Genomic DNA, 23,809 nt, shown 5'->3' with positions numbered 1-23,809 from the left:
TGTCGAAGACCTCTTTTCTGCTGTTGGTGTCAATGTGGCTTGCAAGCACAGAGTGTTTGGTAGTTTTGATCTGCTTGTGGTAGCATCCAATAGTGGATTTCTAGTTGTTTCTACTCGCAATCCAGTTGTTTGCAGTGGCACTTTGTCATCCTGAGTTGCTCCGTATACCAACTGGCTTATGGGCTGGATCTTGTGGCTTTGTTGAGCTTGAGTAGAGTCGGTATCAAATTCTTGAAGTTTGTGATGAAAACTGGTAGGTTGTTACTGTGTTCTGGTTGGCATTCCGTAAGTATGATCGTCCAGACTTGCTATGGGATGTTGATCAGTTTTGGCAGGCTGGCCTGGAGGTGGTTGTTCTTCTTTGATGCTGGAAGGAAATGATCAGGTGTGGGAAATCCAAGTGATTGGTACAGGCTTGCCAACCAAGATGTTGTTGAAGGTGGTAAAAATGGGGTTCAGGAGGTGACCGGTCAAATGAGTGGAACCTGCCACATGTCGGGTGAGGCTCAGGTTTCCTAGGTTGTCCAGTAGGTTGGTGTGGTGTCCTGTTTAACTATCATTCATCTGGACAACTTGTTGACTACTAGATGCTAGTTTTCAACACTGACAGTGCACTGGAGCCTGTTAACCAGGCCCTAGTGCCCGTGCTCTCTACCTAAAACTGTTATGTGTAAATTGGCATCCCTAATTGACAAGGACTTTACCCCCCCTTATAAGTCCCTAGTAGATACCAGTGGTGCTCAGGGCATGGGTGGTAAAGGGGGCACACAGGGCCTGCCGCATTGTTTGTGCCACCCCGAGTGACCCCACTAAACTACTGACAGCAGGCCTGCAGGAACATTGTGAACCGCTCTATTTCGACTTTGCACACACCATGTGAGGCAGAGCCCATACATTGCCTTCAGTGTATGTCAGGCACCCCTAAGGAAGGCCTCATAAACCCCAGGAGGCAGGGTGCCTTTTATTAAACTTGGACATGTAAGTGCAAGCTAAAATGTCCCTATAGTGCCCTTTTCCATTAAAGCACACTATAAGTGATAGGCGGTCCATTAGATAATATCATGTACCTAGGCCACCCTGGATTGCCAGCTCCATTATGGTAACGCCTAAGCATGTCGAGTTTGGTATCAAGCTACATGACTTCTCATTCCTCACATGAATTTTGAGTCAGGGGCGAGCTGACATACACCCAGTTGGGTACTTTAGAGTTTGCTCACCTGGTTGCCCAAGCTTCTCTGTGCTCTGGCTGGCAAGCCTGCGTTTCCCACGCCTGCTTCCCCCAAGGCAGGATTGTGACCTCTAGGCTGTGTGATCACTCCCAGGATTCATGAACAAAGGCTTGTCCAAGAAGGAGGTCAAAGCCTGCCTCCTCCCAAGCAGGCTAGTGAAGTGGCACATCAAGTGAGTGAGGTTCAAATTGCTACACAGCCTCTGATATGCACCAGGGCTGACTCCCAGTGTAGAAAACTTCCCTCCTCTGCCCCAGGCACATTTGCACCCGGACAGGTGGGAAATTAGTCAGTCAAGGAGATGTACACCCTCCACAAGGCTACCTATACCTCCAGGGTGAGCAGCCCAGTCTGTACACCAGATTTAGATTTCTGCCATCTTTAGAAGTGGCAGAATTGTGGTTTCTCGGTAGTAAAGGGGAACTACATCCCCGGATGTGGTCATCTCAGGGGCGGATAAGCAGCAAGGATTAGCTCCCACACCCCTAACTCCCCTAAATCTAGGATTTAAGGGATCCCCGAACACAAGAATCTCAGTTCTGATCCAACTTGCATCAAAGAGGACACAGAAGGGACCCATGCCATTGACAACAGGAGTTTGCACAAACAAAGAGAAGGATATTCTGAACCTGTGGCAATACTCCTTGGAATTGTATGAACGAGGTTTGTCACAGGCTAAAGGTCGGTTCCCCAGACCACTAGGAGAGCCAGAGGCAAACTCAGACTGCCTTGGACAAGTGGGACTAGGACCCATGCAAACTGAAGATATTACGATGTTCAGGAACCAAAGAATCACTGGCCATCAGGCCCTCCGGGGGCTCATCCAAATCCAGATGGACTAGTGCATTGTGGGAACTGTAGTCTGACCTTCCACGACGTTTCAAGCCGCTACTGCACTTCCCTGGATCTCCAGACGGCGCAGAAGCTCCCAGTAGAGCTTCCTGCCAGGGCTTGTTGGTCGCCAGTTATGCAACCAACCGCTTAACTTGACGCTGCATCAAGGGGTATTTCAATATACCTGAGAGCGATGTCAGCAACGACCCTGCTCTTTGTGTTTTTGCATCCTGCACAACCACAGCAAAGTGTAAAGCGGTAACAAGAGCTCTCACACTGCTCCTGTTCAGCACCATGGACAACTCGGCACCTGGGCTCCACGAGACGGGTAAAATTGAACTGACAGTCGTGGTTTGGTCCTAGGATCTGCATTCACCTTTACCCTGCAAGGATGCTACGCAGCTCGCCCTACAAGTGACCGTTTGTCACTAGTATTTTTTCCCATTAACCGCAACGTTCCTCTGTATTATTTTGCATTGATTTTCTATTGCATCATACATCTATAACTTGTTTATATGTAAGCTATTCCGTTCATTTTGGTGTCTAAATTAAGATACAAATTCACTATTATTATAAATTGGTGTCTGATTTTTCTTGAGTCATGTCAAGTCCTTGTTAGTACTCTGAAATGCTTAACACATGTTCCTCTAGTAAAGTCTCAATGCTCTTTGCCACTCTACCTGGACTGAGCTAAAGATTTATTAGTGTGAATCCAAGGGCCATCTTAGGGGTATTGTGATAATATTACATGGTAAGGTTACCTAGCCATACCACGTAATATTCTACTTTCCCGTGCCAGGATACTAGCTTAGTAACAGAGCGCGTTATAAAATAATTTATAACATAACTTTCCAACAGTCCATACCTGCACATATTTCAGCCTTCCCTATATTTCTTGTCAAGAACTATGCCATAAAATGCTGTGGCAATGTGCATCTTCTTTAACGTATAGACTTTGCAGTGTCTTTGTCCACTACTCCTCTCATACATGTTAACAATTTCTTGTCTGGCGTACTTCAAGAGCATGCACCTGAAGCTTGCTGCAAATATGCCCTCACAACTCCACAGGGCTCAAAGTCTTGCATGCATCTAAGTGTTCGGTTGAAGCTCTTTGACTGCATCCTTTATTTTTATTTATTTTTTTATATATTTATTTAGCATTTCCATATATCATTGCACATTTACCAGTCAGCATGAACAGTTGCTGAATTACAAAGAAAAGCATAAGTTACAGTCTAGGCAGGCGGGCAGTGCGTCACATACAATCACAGCAGGACAATTAAAGGAGCAAAGACCAGAGAGATTTACATATTTCACCTCCACCACCTACTCAGGTTGAATACCACGACTAAGTGTATTGAGGAATGTACCCATGTCGCCAAACTCATCATCCCTGTCCTGCCTGGGGGACCTGGAAACCTTTAAAAGTGCTGTGTTAAGGATGGGTGACTGAGATGTCAACGTGATCTACCCCACCCCTGTAGGGACTATGCCTATTTCCACCTGAGTGGCAGAGTCTACGCGCTGACTGCTCAAGTAGTCCCGAAATGGAACCCATATGTATTTTTGTCTAGACAATGGAGGGGTAGTGGCAGCGTACAACTCACTTTGCAAGGAGCATGTAGCTAGGCTATTCAGCCATCCCTCCACCAATGGTGCACGTCCCCCCCCCCCGTGAATGGCAATCTCCCTTTTAGCAAGCATCAGGGTGATGGCGACAAACCTGCAAATTTTGGGAGGGAACTGTGCTACATATCCTAGTAGGGCAATTTCAGGCAACGGTGCCATCGGGACCTGCACCATGCTACTTATAGTGTTATAAATTTGAACCCAGAAAGCATCTCATCAAAATAAAATTGTCCATGAAAGTAGTGTCTGGGAATCTAGCCAAGTCTGCAGGGTCAAATTTCAGGATATAAGTCTCCCAATTTAACGATGCCAAATTTCGCACAAGTGCGTTGTACAAGAGGTTCGCCCGTAACAGGAAGCCATTTTGAATTCGGAAGTGAGAGTGCAGAGGAATAGAAAACAGGGGTGCGGGTGAGGCACCACAATTTCTCCCATGCCCAACAGGTTGTGGATGCCGTCTGGATGTCTCTAGGGTCTCTAGAAAAGCCTGTAGGTAAGATCGATGCTAATGAATCCAGTGACCAGATCCGCCTCTGGGCGTAAATAAGGGATTCTGGCGTCTTGGAGGTACCACGTCTTAGTGAAGCTACATTGATGCGCCAGATAGTACAACCGCAGATCTGGGACACCATATACCCCTCTCTCACAGAGTAATGCCATGGTTTGCCAGCCTACCCTAGCACCTTTGTTGCCCCATTCTAATCGAATTAAATGCGAGCGAAGAGTCAAGAGGAAGCGGTTAGGCAGGGGAATTGGAATGTTATGAAATGAATACAAAAATTTTGGGAGGACGACCATTTTGATGAGAGCCTTGCTGCCCACCAGAGACAGCGGGAGACAAAGCCATTTGTCAATCTGTGTCTCCAGGGCCGAAATCGCTTGCCCATAGTTTAGTCTGATAATGTGTTCAGGGTCCAAGTGTATATGAATGCCCAATTATTTGACAAAGTCAGAGCACCACTCCAATGGGTACTCTAAATCCCATTCAACTGTACTTATCGTGAGAGGAAAAATCACTGACTTAAACCCCAGTTGATACCCAGGCCGGAATATGTACCAAAATGCAAAATTTCTCTGAGAAGAGGGTCAAGAATAGTTTGTGGGTCTCGAACGTACAGGATTGTGTTGTCCGCATATAGCGTTACCAACAGCGGACCCATATTGAACTGAAGTCTCCTATGTAGGTGTTTTTCTTGAAAATGACGCATTAATGGGTCCATAGCCAGAATAAATAACAATGGTGACAGTGGGAAACCCTGTCTTGTACCATGAGAAAGTGTGAAAGAAGTAGACAATGTTCCATTTAATCGCAGCCTGGCCGTCGGTCGACTATACAGTAGCGCCGTCGTGGCTACAAAACCAGCTGGCTTCCCCATACGTTGCATAACAGATATTACGAAAGGCCATTCTAAAGAGTCAAACGCTTTTTCGGTGTCCAGTAGGACCGCGGCGGCTGGTAACTCAGGATTCATTCTGTAAAGAGTGTTGAATAGAGTACGTAAATTAAAAGCGGTCGAGCGATGGGGGACGAAGGTAGACTGCACCGGCGAGATAATGGATTCCATCAATAGGGAAAGTCTAATAGAGAGAGCTTTAGCCAATATTTTGTAATCAAGATTTAAAAGAGAGAGCGGGCGATAAGAACCGCACAGAAGGGGGTCTTTCCCAGGTTTAGGGAGAAGAATGATAACCGCCTCTCGCAGCGTGGGGGGCAAGGACTGTCTCTCCAATGCTTCCGCATATACTTCCAGGAGTTGTGGAATCAATAAATCTTTGAAGGCTTTGTAGAAAGCTCCTGTGAAGCCATCCAAGCCAGGGGCTGAAGAAGAATTGAGAGCTGTAATGGCTTTATCTATGGCCGTCTCGGTGATAGGCTCCGCAAGGAAGTCCTGCATGTGCCTTTCCAAATACACAAAAGCTACCTCAGAGAGATATGCTTCCTGTCCTGTTCTATCGTTCCCCACTCTGGAAGTATATAATTTCCTAAAATGAGCCAAAAACTCCCCCTGGATGTCCAGTGCATCCGTGAGAAGGTGATTGGAGTCCGTACGTAGTTGAGTTACGTACACGTTTTGATAGAGAGGCCTAATCATCTGGGCCAAGACTCTACCCGGGCGCTCACCTTCCCGTATCGCAAGGTAGTTTGGTATTTCCCCATAAATAAAATTTCTTCATCAGCCGTGTCCTTATAGTCAGCAAGTAATGATAGTCGCTGCTTATCAAGGTCGGGGATATGCATCTGGAGTATTCTGGAGTCTACTGTCGTAAGTTCCTGTTCAAGTTTTGCCAGGGTTCTACGCAGATCCCGCAGCACCCCAGCATGTTTGGATATACACACTCCCCTTAAGTATGCCTTGAAGCCCTCCCATAGCATTGCTGCAGAGTCCACAGAGCCAGTATTGATTTCAAAATATTCTTCGATTGCCTCCCTAATGTCCTTATGGAATACTTCGTCCTCTAAAGCACGATTTGGAAACCGCCATTGCCTCTTGAAGCCCTCAGGGCAGGGGATTTTCAACGACAATACCGCCGGGGAGTGGTCAGAATATGTGCGCGGGAGCGTTCGAACGGAATGGCACCAATTGAAAATACCAGTGGAAGCCAGCCAGTAATCTATTTGTGTCCAATTGTTGTGAGGGCTTGTGTAGTGAGTATAGTCTGTGTGCTTAAGGCTAAGGGCGCGACCAATGTCTATTAAAGAGAAGTGGTCTTTTAAAGAGGCCAAGGCTTTGCGTGCGCGAGATTTTGGGTCTGGCACGCTGGAGGTACTATCCAAAGCAGGATCAGGGGTAACATTAAAATCTCCCCCAAGTAAGAGGAGAGATGGGCTGATACGCAAGAGGAGGGAAAGCAGGGAGTAGTAAAAATCTGGGGAGTCAATATTAGGGCCATAACCGCAAACTAGTGCAACGGTATGGCCCATTAGTGTGCCCATCACTGCCATGTATCTGCCCTCACCATCCCTGACTTCAGAATAAAAGCAGAAGGGGACCCTTTTGTGTATTACGATGGCCGTGCCCCTGGTGTAGTTGCTGTAGTTGGCAAAGTATGTATGCGTGCCCCAACTCAAAGCAAAGCGATTTTGATCAGATTTGGCCAGGTGGGTCTCCTGGAGGAAGACAATGTCAATTCCGTGTCTAAAAAGATAATAGAGCACCCGACGTTTCTTATGTGTGTCATTAGGCCACGAATGTTCCAAGTCACAACGGCCAACTCTGAGGGGGTAGAGTTTTGTCCTATCTTAGCCATGTAAATGCTGATATTACAAATCTGTTGTGCAACAATCGAGTCTGCCTAACGCACCTGACCATAGTAGACTGAGTAAATAGTACATTAACAATGAGCAAGAACCAAACTCCTCCCACCACCCCCCACCCAGCCTCCCATCCCTTACCGAGAGGCAATCCCCATCCTGCAGAAGAACAATGTTCAAAGTGGAACAGAATTACAAAAAATACAACTCCTGAAAAAGGTTTAAAACTATATCAAAAAACATATCTACAGTGTTCACCGGGAGGGGTGAGGCAACGCCTCGGTCGCCATAGGGCAATAAGCTAAACGCAGAGGAAAGTTAGTCCCAATGAATGAAACAACAGCTGACTTAAAGAAAAAAGGGAAAGAAACCCCACATAAGGAGTCAACCATGTCCAGTGTCTGAAAAGAGCTTCATACTAGCGTTAGAGCCGCTCGGTGGTGGTGAGAGACTGTGTTTATTGTTAGAGCAAGCGTTATGAGCTTTGTACTTTTGGCAGAATTCCTGTGCTTCAGAGGGACTGTTGAATATGCGGGACTTGCCGTCAAAGTCAACTCTAAGCTGTGCTGGATACAGTATGCCATACCTCAGTCTGAGATTCCTTAATGCAGCCTTCACCCCGCTAAATTTCCTTCTGGCCTCCTGCACCATAATTGTAAAATCCAGGAACAGGGATAGTTTGGAGCCCTGCCATGTGGTTTCGCCGTGCCAGTCTAAGCGCAGTGTCCCGGTCCCTAAAGTTCATAATTCGCGCTATGGTAGGTTTAGGCAGGCAACCAGGATTTGGCCAAGGTCCAAGAGAGCGATGTGCATGTTCCACCACAAACCCAGCCGTGAATACTTCTCTGCCAAAGAGATCAATGAGGACCGTCTCCACGAAGGTGTCCATGTGGCCGGTAGCAGTGGATTCCGGCACGCAAATAATGTGCACGTTATTGCGGCGGTTGCACGATTCCAAGTCCTCTTTTTTATGGTGATTTCTTTTAGGGTTCGTTCCACGAGGTCTAGCCTTTTAAGCGTCTGCGCGGTGCCATCTTCGAGATCCGAGGTGAGATTCTACAACTTCTAGGCGCCTATTGTGTGCTTGAATCTTGACCCCCATATCCGCCATGTGTTTGTCCAAGGAGTCGAATCTCACATCCAGCGCCTTAAAACCAGTGCGCATTTCTTGCAGGAGAGAGCACATTTGGTTGGAGGAGTCCTCAGCAGCCGAAGTTTTCTGTCCCCCCTCCGCCATATCACTGGATTGCCCCTGCACTGTGTCTGATACTTTGTCAAATGTAAGTAGACGCTGTTTCGGGTCTTTAAGGCCAATGCCGCAGGCTGGACAACACAACAGAACCAGGGGAGCAGATGAGGGAGAGTGGCACCTGCAAATGAAATGGAACTGAAGAGCCAACCACTATGCACAATGGCACTGGACTTGCTTTACGCCATGGGAGAGGGCAAGAGGCAGAATGACAGCAAGCCGGCGCTGGAAGCAGGCAAAGGGGCTCAGGCCGCAGGCTGAACAACACAACAGGACCAGGGGGGCCAGTAGGAAAGAGCAGGACCTACAGGTAAAATAGCACTGAAGGGCTAGCCACTGGGATCACTGGCACTGATCTTGCGCCACACCACGGAAGGGTGCAAGAGGCAGAATGATGTCCAGTCGGGGCTGAAAGCAGGCAGAGGGGCCCAGGCCGCAGGACTCACACCATGCAATCCCTGGACCAATGCAGGCAAATGAGGGCTATCAATGCCAGCTGGGCAAGAATAGATGCGGTGGAGAAAACAAGTCCCAGGCAGGTGCGAGGATACTGATGGCAGAAAAATGCTGCCTGCGGTTCGCGGCGGTGACTGGAGCCGCCCCGGGGGTTAATTGGGGACCGAAAGGGCAAACAAGGCAAGAGAGCTGAGCCGGGCGCTGACTAAATCATGGCAGGAGCAGCACCGCCGACACCCACCGCAAGGAGCACACTGCAGCCCGGTCGGGCAGGAGAGCACGCCCACGAGCCCTGCCCCCGCGAGCCGATGCCCCACTAAGCGTGCCGCGTCGGAGGCCGCCCCAGCAAACATCCGCGAGAGGTCGACAGACCTCCCGCTAGTGTTGCACTGGGGTTGCCGGTGCATCTACGGTCAGTGCCACAACTTGCCCCCCGCCCGCCCACCACAAACGCTCACCCCTACCCCGCAACACACACCGCGTCCGCTGCCTCACCGCCAGGTCATTGCAGATTCAGTAGCAGCCACCATCTTATGCTCGCCGGATCAGACGGCGCACTCGGCTCATCTTTCCCATGCAGGCGTCGTTTCAAAAGCGCCTCAGAGCTTCCGATGGATCAGGGAGCTCAGCATTTCTCAGTGCAGCATGTTGCAGGTTTTTGGGCAGTGCTGGAAAGCAGGACGATGGAGATGTGCCCAGGCGGCCAGAGGAGCTTCAGAGCCGCACGACCATCCCGGCCTGCGGCTTGGCCACGCCCCCTGACTGCATCCTTATTGCAGTAAAATCCTTCCACTGTTTCCCAATCAAAACAGCCAGCAGATTTCAATCTCCTATATCTGAAAAACAGATCGCATAAAGACTTAGAACCAGACTCTGTCTACTGAATGTTTACTCTACCAGCAAACCAGAGGCCCAAGGTAAACATCCCTTGAGCTGATGTCAGCCTGAAAATTGTATAAAATTGATACGGGGGAAGAGCTATGGTCTCCTAAACTTTTCATGCTCTCCAATGACCAGAGCCATACCAATTGAAGTTCGGACACACGTAAAAACTCCTGTTACACTACACCAATACACTTCTATGACCTCTGACAAGCCCCCTGTTGAGATCATTCTCAAAGATTTAATGGTTTCCAGTCTATTGCCTCATACTTTTACTATACTGATAATGGCTTGCTGTTGTTTGGGTGCTCTCCAAATCCCACAAATAGGTATATGCACAAAATGGACAAACAGTTGAACAGCATAGCGCTGTGCAGTCATCAAGAAAGTGTTACTGCCAATGTATTGAGGGAGTGTTGTTGATAATAGAATGAATATTAAGTTCCACTGCATAAAAATATCTCCTGAGAGCCTGTCAATTATTTATTTTTTCATTTCGTTTTTTGGGGGGTTATCGCAGAGCATCTACAAATATGGGCTGAATTAGAGTCTGGCCCAGCATACTGTTTTCAGTCATTTGAAATGGATAGCGCTATGCAGTCATGAAGAGAGTATTACTGCCAATGTCTTAAATGTCGTTAATAATGGAAGGAATTTAAGTCGCTGCTATCCATATTAGGTTTAATTGTCAACAAAGGGAAGAATTGAAAACACACTTAGATTGTTTGGTCTTAGTTGAATAGTTGTTAAGTTGCTTAAATATGAATTTGTATCAGTTGAGTCTTAGATGGGTCACATCTAAAGATTACGCTGGTCAAAAGTTAACCAGTTTGTCAAAAAGGGGATGTAAGTTGGGCAGCTTCACCAAAATAACTTGTCCCTGAATGAATGAATAAGTAGAGGTCTTGTAAAGCGCAAACTTTGCCCGAAGGCGGCAAGGCGATGCGGAAAGGCAGGCAAATCTGCTTATCTCAAAGTCATGGACGACTACATAGTTGTGAATAAGTTAGAGATGGTTTTGGTCAGAATGTATAGAATCTGCTCTGAAATACAAATGTCTATATGATAAACTGCATTCTGACTTCTAGGACAGTAATAAATATTGTCTTCTTTCATGTTCTAGGCTCCATTGCCCTCAAGGGAAGAACATGATTACAGTAACCGAACTTCGATACCTGGCAGACACTACAGCATCTTATCACATACTAAAGCCATGGTGGGATGTCTTCTGGTATTATATCACTTTGGTAATGCTCATGATTGCTGTTTTGGCAGGGGCTCTCCAGTTAACACAAAGCAGAATGCTCTGCCTACCTTGTAAGGCTGAATTGGACGATCAGTGTGTCATGCCTTTGGATGTAGCAAGTGTCAACACAAGTATATCATTACATTCAGCAGGGATGATAACTCCCACAACTGGTATCCGCAATGATCTTCACCGCCAGCAGTATGCTTATATTGATGCTGTCTGTTATGAGAAGCAACTTCATTGGTTTGTGAAATACTTCCCTTACCTTGTGTTTTTACATACTCTAATTTTTGCAGTATGTAGTAATTTTTGGTTTCACTATCCTAGCACAAGTTCAAGACTTGAACACTTTGTAGCAATTCTTTATAAATGTTTTGATTCACCATGGACAACTAGAGCTCTTTCCGAGACTGTTGCTGAACAAAGTGTAATGCGGTTGCCCAGTAGCAGTTCCAGGTTTTTTATATCTTCTGCTTCAGCAACTGAAGAGCAAGAATCTGGAAGGCAATTATTGCAGCCTGCAGTAGAATCAACTGGGATAGAAGATGCAAATTCAAGTGTCTTAGGCAAAAGGGAAGGCGAGCAAGCCAAGGCTTTATTTGAAAAAGTAAAGCGATTCCGAATACACGTTGAAGAGAAAGATATTATTTATAGATTATATATGAAGCAAATTATTGTCAAAGTAATCACATTGCTGATAATTATTATTTATGTCTCCTACTTTCTAACTCGCATAACTTTTGAAGTTGACTGCATGGTAGATATTGAAGCTTTCACTGGATATAAACGATACCAATGTGTTTATTCACTTTCAGCCATTTTTCAAGTACTGGCTTCTTTTTATGTTATTTTGGTAATATTCTATGGAGTCACAAGTTGTTATGGTTTATGGTGGATGCTGAGAAGTTCCCTAAAACAATATTCATTTGAAGCTGTGAGAGAGAAAAGCAATTATAGTGATATCCCTGATGTAAAGAATGACTTTGCTTTTATTCTCCACCTCGCAGATCAGTATGACCCTCTTTACGCAAAAAGGTTCTCAATTTTCTTGTCTGAGGTGAGTGAAAATAAACTAAAACAGATTAATTTAAACAATGAATGGTCTGTGGAGAAACTAAAGAATAAACTCACAAAAACATCCCAGGACAAGGTGCAGCTCCATCTTTTTATGTTAAGCGGACTTCCAGACAATGTATTTGAATTGAATGAGATAGAAGTTCTGGTCTTGGAGCTTATACCTGATGCGAAACTTACCCCAACCATAAGTCAATTGATCAATCTTACGGAACTTCACGTTTACCATTCTTCACTCACTGTGGACCTCCAAGCACTCAGCTTTCTTGCAGAAAATTTAAAAGTGATGCATTTGAAGTTTATTACAATGGAAAAGATTCCAGGTTGGGTTTTTCATCTAAAAAACTTAAAGGAACTATACTTATCAGGATGTCTTTTGCTGAACAACGACACTTCTGTATATATTGAAGGTCTTCAAGAGCTCAGAAATTTAACAACCCTTTATTTAAAGAGCAGCCTTTCACGTATTCCTCCGGTGGTCACTGATATGTTACCAGCTCTACAAAAATTATCAATCGACAATGAAGGAAATAGACTAATGGTTCTTGCCAGTCTCAAGAAGATGGCAAGCCTTAGATGCTTAGAACTCATTAATTGTGACTTGGAGCGCATTCCACATGCTATTTTCAGCCTAATTGATTTACGTGAACTAGATCTTAAGGGTAATAACTTGAAAACAGTAGAAGAAATAATTAGCTTTCAGCACCTACAGAAGCTTACTTCTTTGAAACTGTGGCACAATAATATTGCCTATATACCTGTACAAGTAGGAATATTGGCAAATCTAGAACAGCTCTACTTAAATCACAACAACATTGAAAGTGTGCCCTTGCAACTTTTCCTTTGTACCAAGCTTCGTCATTTGGATCTCAGCTATAACAATCTCACCTTCATTCCAGAGGAAATTCAGTTTTTGAACTCACTGCAATATTTTTCAGTCACAAACAATGATGTAAGTATATTCCCTTTGATTTTAAAGCACTGTCATTTTTAATTAAAAGGCTTTTAGTGACTATGATGCATTGGTGGAGGAAGGAATGTGCCATTTACCATGTTACTTGACTTTGAGTGGGCTAATAAGTCAGCAAATCTCTAGACAATTAATATTGTTTGACTTGACATGCTAGTTTGTCTTGCTTTTAAATACTGTCCTTGGCAACATGTATTTTAAAAAGCTACAAAAAATTCACACTGTGTATCTTCCCTAGTCTAAATGGTTACAGATCAGGCTAATATGCTATCACTATTATGGTACTAAAATGTTATCTTGGCAATGGCGTAAAACATACAATTATGTTTTCTTTGAATAATTAGTCATAATCGTTTCATTATGCAAAGTTCTCTTCCAGGGGATCCTCATCAAAGTCATAAGCATCAGAATATTCCCGCCCATGCGCGGGACCCCGGAAACATTATATTATATGTGCCCCACATATATATCCATATATATATAAACATATAATATATATATATATATATATATATATATATATATATATATATATATATAAAAATAAGCAATTGCAGCCTAATAAACACCAGAGCTGAATTATGCTGTAAAGAATTTCCATAAACCATGAACAAACATGCATCATAAACATGAGAGACAACAACAGTATTGCTTCAGAACTGTTTTAATGCTCAGAAAGCAGTGGAAATTCTCATGAAACACTGAAAGCATAGGAAGCTCCCAGGCTGCATTGCAAAACTACAGTCTAAAAAGACTGAAAAGCTAACCTGCATCAACATGCAGTAAACTGACACTGTGCCTTTAAGGCACCCATGACCCCCAGCTTCCCATCATGCCTCAGGGGGTGACAGTTAGGTCAGTTGTTCTTTCCGGCTCCTTCAGGAAGGACCCTGGAAACTCAGCTCCACTCTTTTCTGACTTTTTGTCAGAAAATTCCTTCATTCAGATTTTTTTTACTTACTTTGACATTTTACATCAAGTCAAGTAATTATCTGTCTTCATTGGCAGTTGTTTTAGGCATTTTCTCTCAAAATGCCCTCACTCTTTGATAACTGCCCTTCTTGTGGCAACAAGAAGGCTAAAACAGACAGTCATGATGTCTGTATACTTTGTTTGCCTGAGCATCATGACCCAAAGACATGTCCTCACTGCGAGCGCCTGTCAGAAAGAACTCTTAAGGACAGGGAGAGGAATCTCATTCATGGCCTAGCCCAAAGGTCATCGAGAGGAAGATCTCCGGTGAAGAAGGGCTCTAAGAGGGCTAGAACACCTTCAAGGGACAAGTCTCCACGTCCTTCAGCTTTAGCGTCGGGCTCGGCGCTGAAGAAACAACTACAGGTGGGTCATTAATCGAAAAAACGACAGTCGACGGCGGGCTCGCTGTCGGAAAGAAGATCAGGTTCGTCGCCGACGTCGAGGATTCCAGCTCTGTCGTCGAAATCCCCTCCGCCGTCATCAACCAGGCGACGATCGGCGTCGAGGACCATCACCCCTCCGTCATCGTCAACTGGGCGACAATCAGCGTCGAGGACAAAGACCCCTCCGCCGTCGTCAACCCGGCGACGATCGGCGTCAAGGGACGTTACACCTCCGCCGTCATCATCCAGACGTCGATCGGCGTCGAGAAGTGTGACCCCCTCCGCCGTCGTCAACAAGGCGACGATCGGCGTTGAGGCCCAAGATCCCTCCGCCTTCGACAACCAGACGTCGATCGGCGTCGAGGAGACTATCTTCGTCGGCGTCTCATCGGCGCTCGGCGTCGATGGTGGCCAATACCCCTCCGCCGTCATCGCATAGACATTCGATGTTGAGAGAGGAAGCTCCGTCGTCGGCTGGTCCTCGCCGTTCGACGTCGAGGGACCATCATTCCTCGCATCGCTCGCCGTCGAGACATTCGACGCCGAGATTACTTGCTCCGTCGACGCCCCAGAGGTTTCCGACGTCGAGAGAAGAGGTTCCATCGTCGGCAGTGCAAAGCTGTCCGACGCAGAGAGACCAGCGTTCGTCGACGTCGAGGCATTCGACGTCAGAACACCCGACGTCGAGGCCACATAAAAGGGCTGATTCGACGGCAAGGGACTCTGTGATTATGGTGGCTGAATCAGCTTCGTGCCACTCCTCTTCATCTTCTGGCTCCTCAAAATCACCCTCAAGGTCCAGAAGTCCGGTCAGTAAAACACCTTTACGACGGACAGATCCTTCTTCGGAGGGGATGAGGTTGTCCCCAAGATGGTACCAACCTTTGGATCGTTGGCGAGACTCGGGGGCTGCCAAGCGGATGCGAGAGTACGCTAGTCCCGAACACAGGTCTCCACTTCAAAGACTGGTGGCTTAAGTGAACAGACGCAGCCCTCCCAGGCGCCAAGTTGAAAGATCGCCTGTGAGGAGGCCATCCAGGTCTCGTTCTCCCAGAAGGGAAGAGCCGGCCAGATCTCGTTCTCCCAGAAGGGAAGATCCAGCCAGATCTCGCTCTCCAAGAAGAGAAGAGCGTCCAAGAAGATCGCGTGAAAGGAGGCATGACTCTTATCACAGGAGTCGAAGAACTCCATCGTCTTCTTCTTCTTCTTCCTCAACCCGATCTTCCAGGAGAAATTATTCTCCCACACTGACAGATAGTACTATCTCCAGAGTTTCTCCATTGGACGACATCAACACGTATCTAGATGTCTTGCAGAGAGGGGTTAAGAAACTGAACATTGAAATGTCTGTCCCCAAGTGGCAACGACAGTGATTTTTGAAACGTTGCATCAAAAATCTGTTTCACGTCCATTACTACCCTTGGTTACGGGTATTATGGATCCTGTTAATGGCGTTTTTCTAACTCCAGCGACTATTAAGGCGGTGCCGGCTCGCATACAGAAAAAAATACAAGCCAGCTGACTCTGACCCAGTCTTTGTGAAGGCTGACCCTCCAGCAGACTCTGTGATTGTAGCGGCGGCTCGGAAGACACATGCAGTGTCTGCATCTTCCTCAGTGCCACCAGACAAAGACAGCAAATCACAGGACTCGTGGGGTCGAAAAGTATGCAATTCTGCCTCTTCTTCTCTAAAGATCTCCAGTGCGGCCGCTCTATTAGGTAGATATGATAGAGCCCTTTGGGATTCCATGGATCGTTTCAAGTCCAAACTACCAAAAGACGACCAGAAGGACTTTGAGGAAACGCTGACAGAGGCTGCCTAGTGTCTAATCAAATAATTAGCACAGCGGCGGACGGCGCAATGCTGGCGGCTCATTCTTATTCTCATGGAGTTTGTGCCAGGAGGTCTTCTTGGCTGCGCCTCACAGGCCTCAAGCCCGATGCACAACAACGCATCTTAAACCTTCCTTTTTCTGGTTCTTCTCTCTTCAGGGAACACGCGGAAGGGGAGATGAGCCCAATGAAGACCGAGCTGGACACTGTGAAAGCGATCGGTCTAGAGAACGAAAAAGGAGTTCAAGCGCCGCTTTAAAACCAACAAGGGCAAAGGGGCTAAACAGAGGGTTCAAACCCCTCAGTGGTCCCAAAACAAGAGTCAAGGCAAGTCCCAATTTCGAGGAGGCAAATCGGGCAGAAGTAGAGGAGGTCACCAGCAGTCCTCTAACACGGCGAGGGGAGGAAAATCCTGAGCAGTGGCTTCCTCTGGCGGCGTTGCCCACTCCAGTGGGAGGAAGTGCTTCACAACATCTGGCAGAGTGGGTCAGCATCACAAAAGATCGTTGGGTGCTGAATATACTGTGCAATGGATACACACTATTTTTCCGTGCGCTCCCAAAGAACATTCCTCTGAAGAAATCTCTTCCCCACCAGTTGGAACTGCTCCGGAGAGAGGTGAAAATTCTTCTGCAAAAAAGAGCCATAGAAGAAGTACCTCCCTCTCAAAGGGGAAAAGGAGTCTACTCCAGATATTTTCTTGTTCCCAAAAGAGATCAGGAGGACAAGTTCAGACCCATCCTAGACCTTCATCTTCTAAACAAGGTCTTAGTCAAAGAAAAGTTCCGCATGCTAGCTCTTCACCAAATATGTCGACATCTGCAAGTCGGGGATTGGATGTGTTCGATGGATCTGCAAGATGCATATGTTCACATCCCGATCGCACTGCGTCACCGAAAGTACTTGAGGTTTTTGATCGGCAACAAGCATTACCAGTAAAAAGTCCGCACCACGAGTCTTTACCAAATGCATGGCAGTGGTGGCGGCTTTCCTTCACAAAAAGGAACTTTTCATCTATCCGTACCTGGACGACTGGCTCATAAAACGTCCATCTCCTGTACAGGTTGCGAACGATTTCCAGCTTTGCCTGCGCCAGTTGCACAAACTCGGACTCCACGTCAACTTGGAGAAGTCAGTCCAGCGGCCAACACAGTCCATCCACTACCTAGGCTCTGTTCTGGGCACAAAATTGGGAAAAGCGTTTCCTTCGGAGGAGAGACTTTTTTCTATGCGGCAGAAATGCAGAGTTCTGCTCGTGTCGAGAAACCCAACAGTCCGACAGGTTGCCTCCCTGCTAGGTTCCATGGCGTCCTGCATCTTTCTCATACCGAACGCCAGGTTGAGAATGCGACCTTTACAGCAGGCTCTGGAAGACCAATGGGACCAAGCGACAGGGCGTTGGGAGGACCGGATCAGTCTGCCCCAAGCAGCGAAGACTTCCATCAAATGGTGGACTCGACCGCAGAATGTTCTGGTTGGAGTGCTTTTTCACCAACATCTCCCAAAGCAGTTAATAGTGCAGACGCTTCTCTACAAGGCTGGGGGGCACACATGGGGTGCCTTCAGATTCAAGGTCGGTGGTCGGCGCAGGAGCAGACCTATCATATCAATATGCTGGAGCTCCGAGCGGTGCATTTTGCGCTCAAAGCTTTTCTTCCAGCGATTAAGACCAACTCAGTCCTGGTTCAGACAGACAATACAACCACCATGTTCTATCTGAACAAACAAGGAGGCACAAGGTCACGCCCTCTCTCCCTGGAATCACAGGCGATCTGGCACTGGCTTCTCGCTCAAAATCTCACAGTGGTAGCAATGCACCTTCCAGGCGAGTTAAATGTCAAGGCAGACACACTCAGCAGGCACTTCGAAGATCAGCCAGACTGGGTGCTAAACGACGAGGTGGTAGACGAGCTTTGGGGTCGTCCGACTATAGACTTGTTTGCAGACGACGAAAACAAAAAATGCCACGCCTTCGCATCCAGATTCCACCGGCCAGGGACCCAGGGGAATGCTCTCTTGATGGATTGGTCAGAGACATTTGCTTACGCATTTCCTCCCCTATCGCTGATCCCAAAGGTGGTTCCCAAGCTCCTCAGGTCGAACATGGAGATGATTCTCATAGCTCCGGACTGGCCACGGCAGTGGTGGTACCCGGACGTTCTTCATCTGTCTGCGTGTCCACACAAACGGCTACCTTGCAGGCCAGACTTGTTGACCAAGATGAACGGGAGGATTCTGCATCCCAACCTTCCGTCACTGAACCTGACAGCATGGCTCCTGAAGTCCTGCAGTACGGACATCTGAACCTGCCTCCTGAATGTATGCACATTCTAAAAGAAGCTAAAAGGCCTTCCACAAGAGCGTCTTATGCGTTCAAGTGGAAGAGGTTTTATATGTGGTGCAGGGAGCGTCATCTTGGCCCTACTACGGGGCAGGAGGAGGTTGTTCTACCATACCTCCTTTCCTTAGCAACATCTGGGTTGAAGTATGCTTCCATTAGAGTACATCTGTCAACCATTGTAGCGTATAAGAAATCACCAAGCCAAATTTCTTTCTTTCAAGTTCCAGTGGTCAAGGATTTCCTTCAGGGGTTGAAGAAAGTCTATTCCCCTGTGCGGAATCCTTATCCTCCTTGGGAGTTGAACCTGGTTCTATCCAAGTTGATGGGGCCTCCTTTTTAGCCCATCCACAAGGCCTCGTTACAACACCTCTCTTGGAAGGTTGCGTTCTTGGTGGCAATTACATCAGCGTGAAGAGCAAGTGAGATACAAGCGCTGTGTACAAAAGAACCCTACACTGTTTTCCACCACAACAGAGTAGTCATAAGAACACATCCATCCTTTTTTACCTAAAGTGGTCTCTGATTTTCATATTAATCAGTCCATTTCTCTTCCATCTTTTTTTCCAAACCCTACAACCCCGGCTGAGCGGTCTCTGCACTCTTTAGATCTTAAGAGAGTGCTTAAGTTTTATTTGGAAAATACCAAAAGTATTAGGAAGACCGATCAGCTCTTTATCAACTATGGTTCAATGAGAACAGGCTTTCCAGCTGCCAAGAGATCCATCTCCAGATGGATTGTTTCCTGTATTAAGCTGGCGGGCAAGCCATTAATGTTGTCACCTAAAGCACACTCTACTAGGGGGAAAGCGGCCACAGTAGCTTTCTTACATGATGTCCCTATGTCTGAGATTTGCAAGGCTGCAACCTGGAGATCAGTTCATACCGTTACAAGGCATTACTGTCTTGAATCTGATTCCAGGGCTGATACTCAAGTAGGACAAGCCTCTTTCAGGAATCTATTTGGGTAGCCTGCGGCCTGTACAAGCTTAGTTTTTTCTAGGCTTAGTATTGATATTACTGTTTATCATTACTCCTTTGCCCACAGGGAGATGAGGTGAGGCTCGCTATTCTATTCTAATGCTTATGACTATTGATGAGGATCCCCTGGAAGAGAAGGATTAGTTACTTACCTGTAATCCTAGTTCTCTTCCAGGGGAATCCTCTTCAAAGTCATAAGCAACCCTCCCGCCTCCCCGGGCAAAGGATTATTTTAAGTTGGAGATATGGTTAACCTAAATGTTTCATGGCTTTTTCAGTCCCCGTAAAGAACAACTGACCTAACTGTCACCCCTGAGGCATGATGGGAAGCTGGGGGTCATGGGTGCCTTAAAGGCACAGTGTCGGTTTACTGCATGTTGATGCAGGTTAGCTTTTCTGTCTTTTTAGACTATAGTTTTGCAATGCAGCCTGGGAGCTTCCTATGCTTTCAGTGTTTCATGAGAATTTCCACTGCTTTCTGAGCATTAAAACAGTTCTGAAACAATACTGTTGTTGTCTCTCATATTTATAATGCATGTTTGTTCATGGTTTATGGAAATTCTTTACAGCATAATTCAGCTCTGGTGTTTATTTGGCTGCAATTGCTTATTTTTATATATATATATATATGTTTATATATATATGGATATATATATGTGGGGCACATATAATATAATGTTTCCGGGGTCCTGCGCATGGGCGGGAATATTCTAATGCTTATGACTTTGATGAGGATACCCCTTGAAGAGAACTAGGATTACAGGTAAGTAACTAATCCTTATCTTACAGAGTTAAGAAAGCAAGTTAGAAATGAATGGACTGTTGGTGTTTTAATTGACAAAAAAATCATTGTAACATTTATATTAATATTGTTTTAACATTGTAAAGTTTAGCTAAGATAGCAATAGGTTGGCAAAACAGTCTACACAAAATGCTAACACAAGTTCATCAAAATAAACACCTTTGAATTTCAGAGGACAAGCATTTGCCGAACCTAATTCTAAAAATCAACTGCAATTAAAATTAGTTGTATATAATGTTATAAAAAGGGATAAGGGAAGAAAGAAATTGTAAATAAACGATTTACATAATTCTTTTTTGTTATAAATATTTTTATTGAAATTTTCATGCAGCAATGAAGCATTAAAAGGCAGCGCCGCGCAATTACATAGCCATTGAAGAGCCTTACATTGTTAGATCAATCCATGAGGCATATTTCGAATTTAAAGTCAGCAAGGGCACAGAGTAATTAGAAATGTACATGATTCTTAAGCAATGTAACTCATGAAAAGAAGCTGAGCATCCTGTGGTTGAGTAGGGTCCCAGAGCCAAAATCTTTAAAGATGTTGTTGTGCCTTTGACCAAATCACTTATTTCAGAGATTGAGCCTGTTTCCCTCCAGTACCCATTCATTAGTATTGGGTGTACTTGGGATCAATGCTTTGGTAACTAAAATCTCAGCTGTTAAATATGCGCCTTAAACATGGAAGTAATAGAGGCTTATAGATCAAAATCAGTTGCTTGAGAGCCTGCTCTTGAAATGTACTCTTTCTACTGTACTACACATTTAAAGAAAAAGGATAATAATACAGTTTAGGAAAGAGTGGAGCCTGGTAGACTTGTGCTGGTTGTATTGGACCTTATTGCTGAACAATCAGTTTGAGTTCCAGAACATTCAGTTTTGCAGGGTATAACCAACCTGCTTTGCATGTAAGTAAGGAAGTGATAAGTATGTTCTCCGATGTGAACTTTGAGTTGTTTCTCTGTGCCTCCTGACCAACTATTCAGTACTTATCAATTTTTGATGATTTGGCTGCTTCTAATTTAGATCATTCTGATTATGCTAGTCCTACTCTTCTTCTGAATTTTAATTGGACTTTGTTTTTTAAATCTGTGAACAAGGCTTAGATTTGTAGATTTTGTTTACCAGAATACTGTTAATTAGAGTCTTTCTTTCCCTTTCTTAACCTCTTGAGTGCCTCCTGTTGCAAGGGACGTTGCAACCTCTCCAGTGTCGGTTTTTCCTGAAATGATGTGGAGCATCAATATCAGTTGGCAGTATTAGCAATAAACCATTTGGCATTTAGTCAGATTTCTTCTACCAGTTCTTATAGAGGTTAACTCTGCAGGTAAAGGACAAGATCTAAACACCATCCCCAAATCTGCTGCTCCATAGTCTCAACTAGTTGCTAAGCCAAACATGTTGCCTTATACCATTGAACATCTCTGCTTTTTTCACCAAAGTGACAAATGGTAACACCTGGTGTGCATTCTCTGGATACTGATACTGAAGAAAAGCCTTTTTACACCATAATACATTTAATACAGTGCTGTAGAACACAGTGAAGCTTTTACATTAGCGACCATTTTCTAAACTGATTTTCCCAAGCTCCTCCAGTTTCAAGGCAGCCTTTTCAGTTCCTGCAGATGTCTTTAATGGATGCTTCCATCCCTGTCCTTGGCTGCTCAGTGTTTATTCTGAGGCGTACACAACAATCTTCTTGATTTCAAAGTGTAGAACTCACATCAATCAATCATTCCTAGTTATTTATATATTCCTGTTCAATCTGCAGTTGAAGCCGAAATTCTGGCTTGTCAAGTTTAAGAAATACTGGGTATTTTGGTTGACCCTCATTTCTACAGAACAGCATGTCCAGATTTTATGATTCAGCTGGAGAGTAAGTAGGGAAAGTTTTACCATGTCATGGAGGCCCAGTATGCTTTGCACTGTCTTTAGATTTCTCAATATATTGCATTACTCATCAAGGGCCAGATGTACAACTGTTTTTAGCAGTCACAAGCAGACAATCGGGCCGTTTACAACCCCTAAAAATGGTTTTAGCATGTGCAATCCCTATTTTGCGAGTCGGTAACCTATTACCGACTCGCAAAATAGAGTTTGCGAGTCGTTATTAGGAAGAGGCGTGTTAAGGACATTACTTCTTAATAACGAGTCGTAGAGGATGCACGATTGTTTTGCGAACGCATATGCAGTCGCACAACAATCACAGTTACTACCACTTTCAAATTGTGGTAAGCCAGTTGCAAACAGAAGGGGTACCCAGCAGACCCTTTCCCCTTTGTGTTTGTCATCGAAAATATTTTTTAAGAGCAGGCAGTGGTCTCACAGACCACTGCTTGCCTTTAAGAAATGAAAAGAAACCTTTAAATTTGTTTCTTTTAAACCCATCCCTTTTTGCTTTAACCCCTGCGTTGAGTGCGTCGGCCAACGACCGTCACGAGCACTACCTTTGTAGTGCTGCGCACGTCCCTTGGCCGTCGCGACCCCGCCCAAGCACGGAAACGTCCGCACTGTGGCGGATTCCACGCCGCGCTAAAGGTGTTAAGGAAAACGGGCTGCATTTGAAAAAAAAATGGCTTTATTAAAAAAAAGCAAACACAGACAGGGTTTTCTGCTGATCCCAGTGATTGTAGCTCATTCCCAATGGGTCGCAAATTGCGACCTGCCTCGTAAATATTAATGACGCAGGTCATTTGAGACCCCATTGGGAATCGCTAAAAGTGTCTGAGAAACATCAGTACATTCTGTTTTGTGAGTCGCACATTACGATTTGCAAACAATAGCAATTTGCGATCTGCAAAAAGGAATGGTCATACATCTGGCCCCAGGTCTGTTAAGTCATTGCATAATCTTTCTTAAAGGAAATCCTTGCTGTGCATATTCCTCTGCATTTAAGTTTAAATTTGCTTTTGCATGTGCCCTAACTCATAAGAGGTTGATCATATCGACATGCTCACAAAATAATTGTGCTCAAATGCTGGAATACTTACTCCCCATACGGTATAGAAATGAGTGACCATTTTAACAATTGTAAATTTTATTTGTTTCCTGAACACCGTTTGCTGAGCTCTATTTTGTTTCTGCAGTGGGCTTGCTTTTCAGCTTAGTTATCACTTTGTCTGTCCTTCAATAAATTAATCAGGTCAGGTTCTTGTCTGCTTTAGGCAAAGTGGCTCAGATTGGCACAGCCAGGGTAAACTGTCTTCCTGAAATTCATGGATTGCTCTGCTCCAGGTCAATTCAGCTTCTGTTTTAGCTCCTTCAAAATGTGAAAGATTTTGAATGTTCAGAATTTCCACTTCAAGATGCTGCAGTGTAATTTCTTCTATGATATCTTTGGTTTCGGTAGGTAATGAGGCATCCATACAACAAATTAAAGTTGAAAAGGCTCTGGTCAATGTGATGGCCATTGCAATCAGTGGATCTTTCTGTATAAAAATATGGATTTGTTTGTATCTAATCCAGGGCAAGTTTATGAATGTATCATTTGATTGTACCACTTTGGTATTTTGTCAGTGGATGTAGTGCTGGCTAAAGCCTTCTCAGGCTTCTAAACTTTAAAAGACCAAGCAGTTCTTCAAAGGGAAACAATATGTTTTGATGCCTACTGCTCCATGGCTGCTAAAGTCTCCTCAAAAACGTTAAGCCGACTTTCCTGGGAAGCAAGCTGCT

The 23,809-nt window shown here is 45.2% G+C and overlaps 1 protein-coding gene across 1 annotated transcript in view; it reads left to right on the top strand.

The window, feature by feature from the left end:
- Positions 1-23,809, top strand: part of LRRC8B (leucine rich repeat containing 8 VRAC subunit B) — a 213,901-nt gene that overhangs the window by 94,982 nt on the left and 95,110 nt on the right. Inside the window, exon 3 of the mRNA XM_086953964.1 lies at positions 10,656-12,807. Coding sequence (XP_086810090.1) covers positions 10,681-12,807 — 2,127 coding nt within the window. The 5' untranslated portion in view covers positions 10,656-10,680. The remainder of the gene's footprint in view (positions 1-10,655; positions 12,808-23,809) is intronic.

The sequence above is a fragment of the Lissotriton vulgaris genome, chromosome 1_1, assembly GCF_964263255.1.
Source record: "Lissotriton vulgaris chromosome 1_1, aLisVul1.2, whole genome shotgun sequence".
Taxonomy (NCBI): domain Eukaryota; kingdom Metazoa; phylum Chordata; class Amphibia; order Caudata; family Salamandridae; genus Lissotriton; species Lissotriton vulgaris.
Note: the sequence above shows the minus strand (reverse complement) of the source record. Positions and strands in the feature narration are given on the sequence as shown.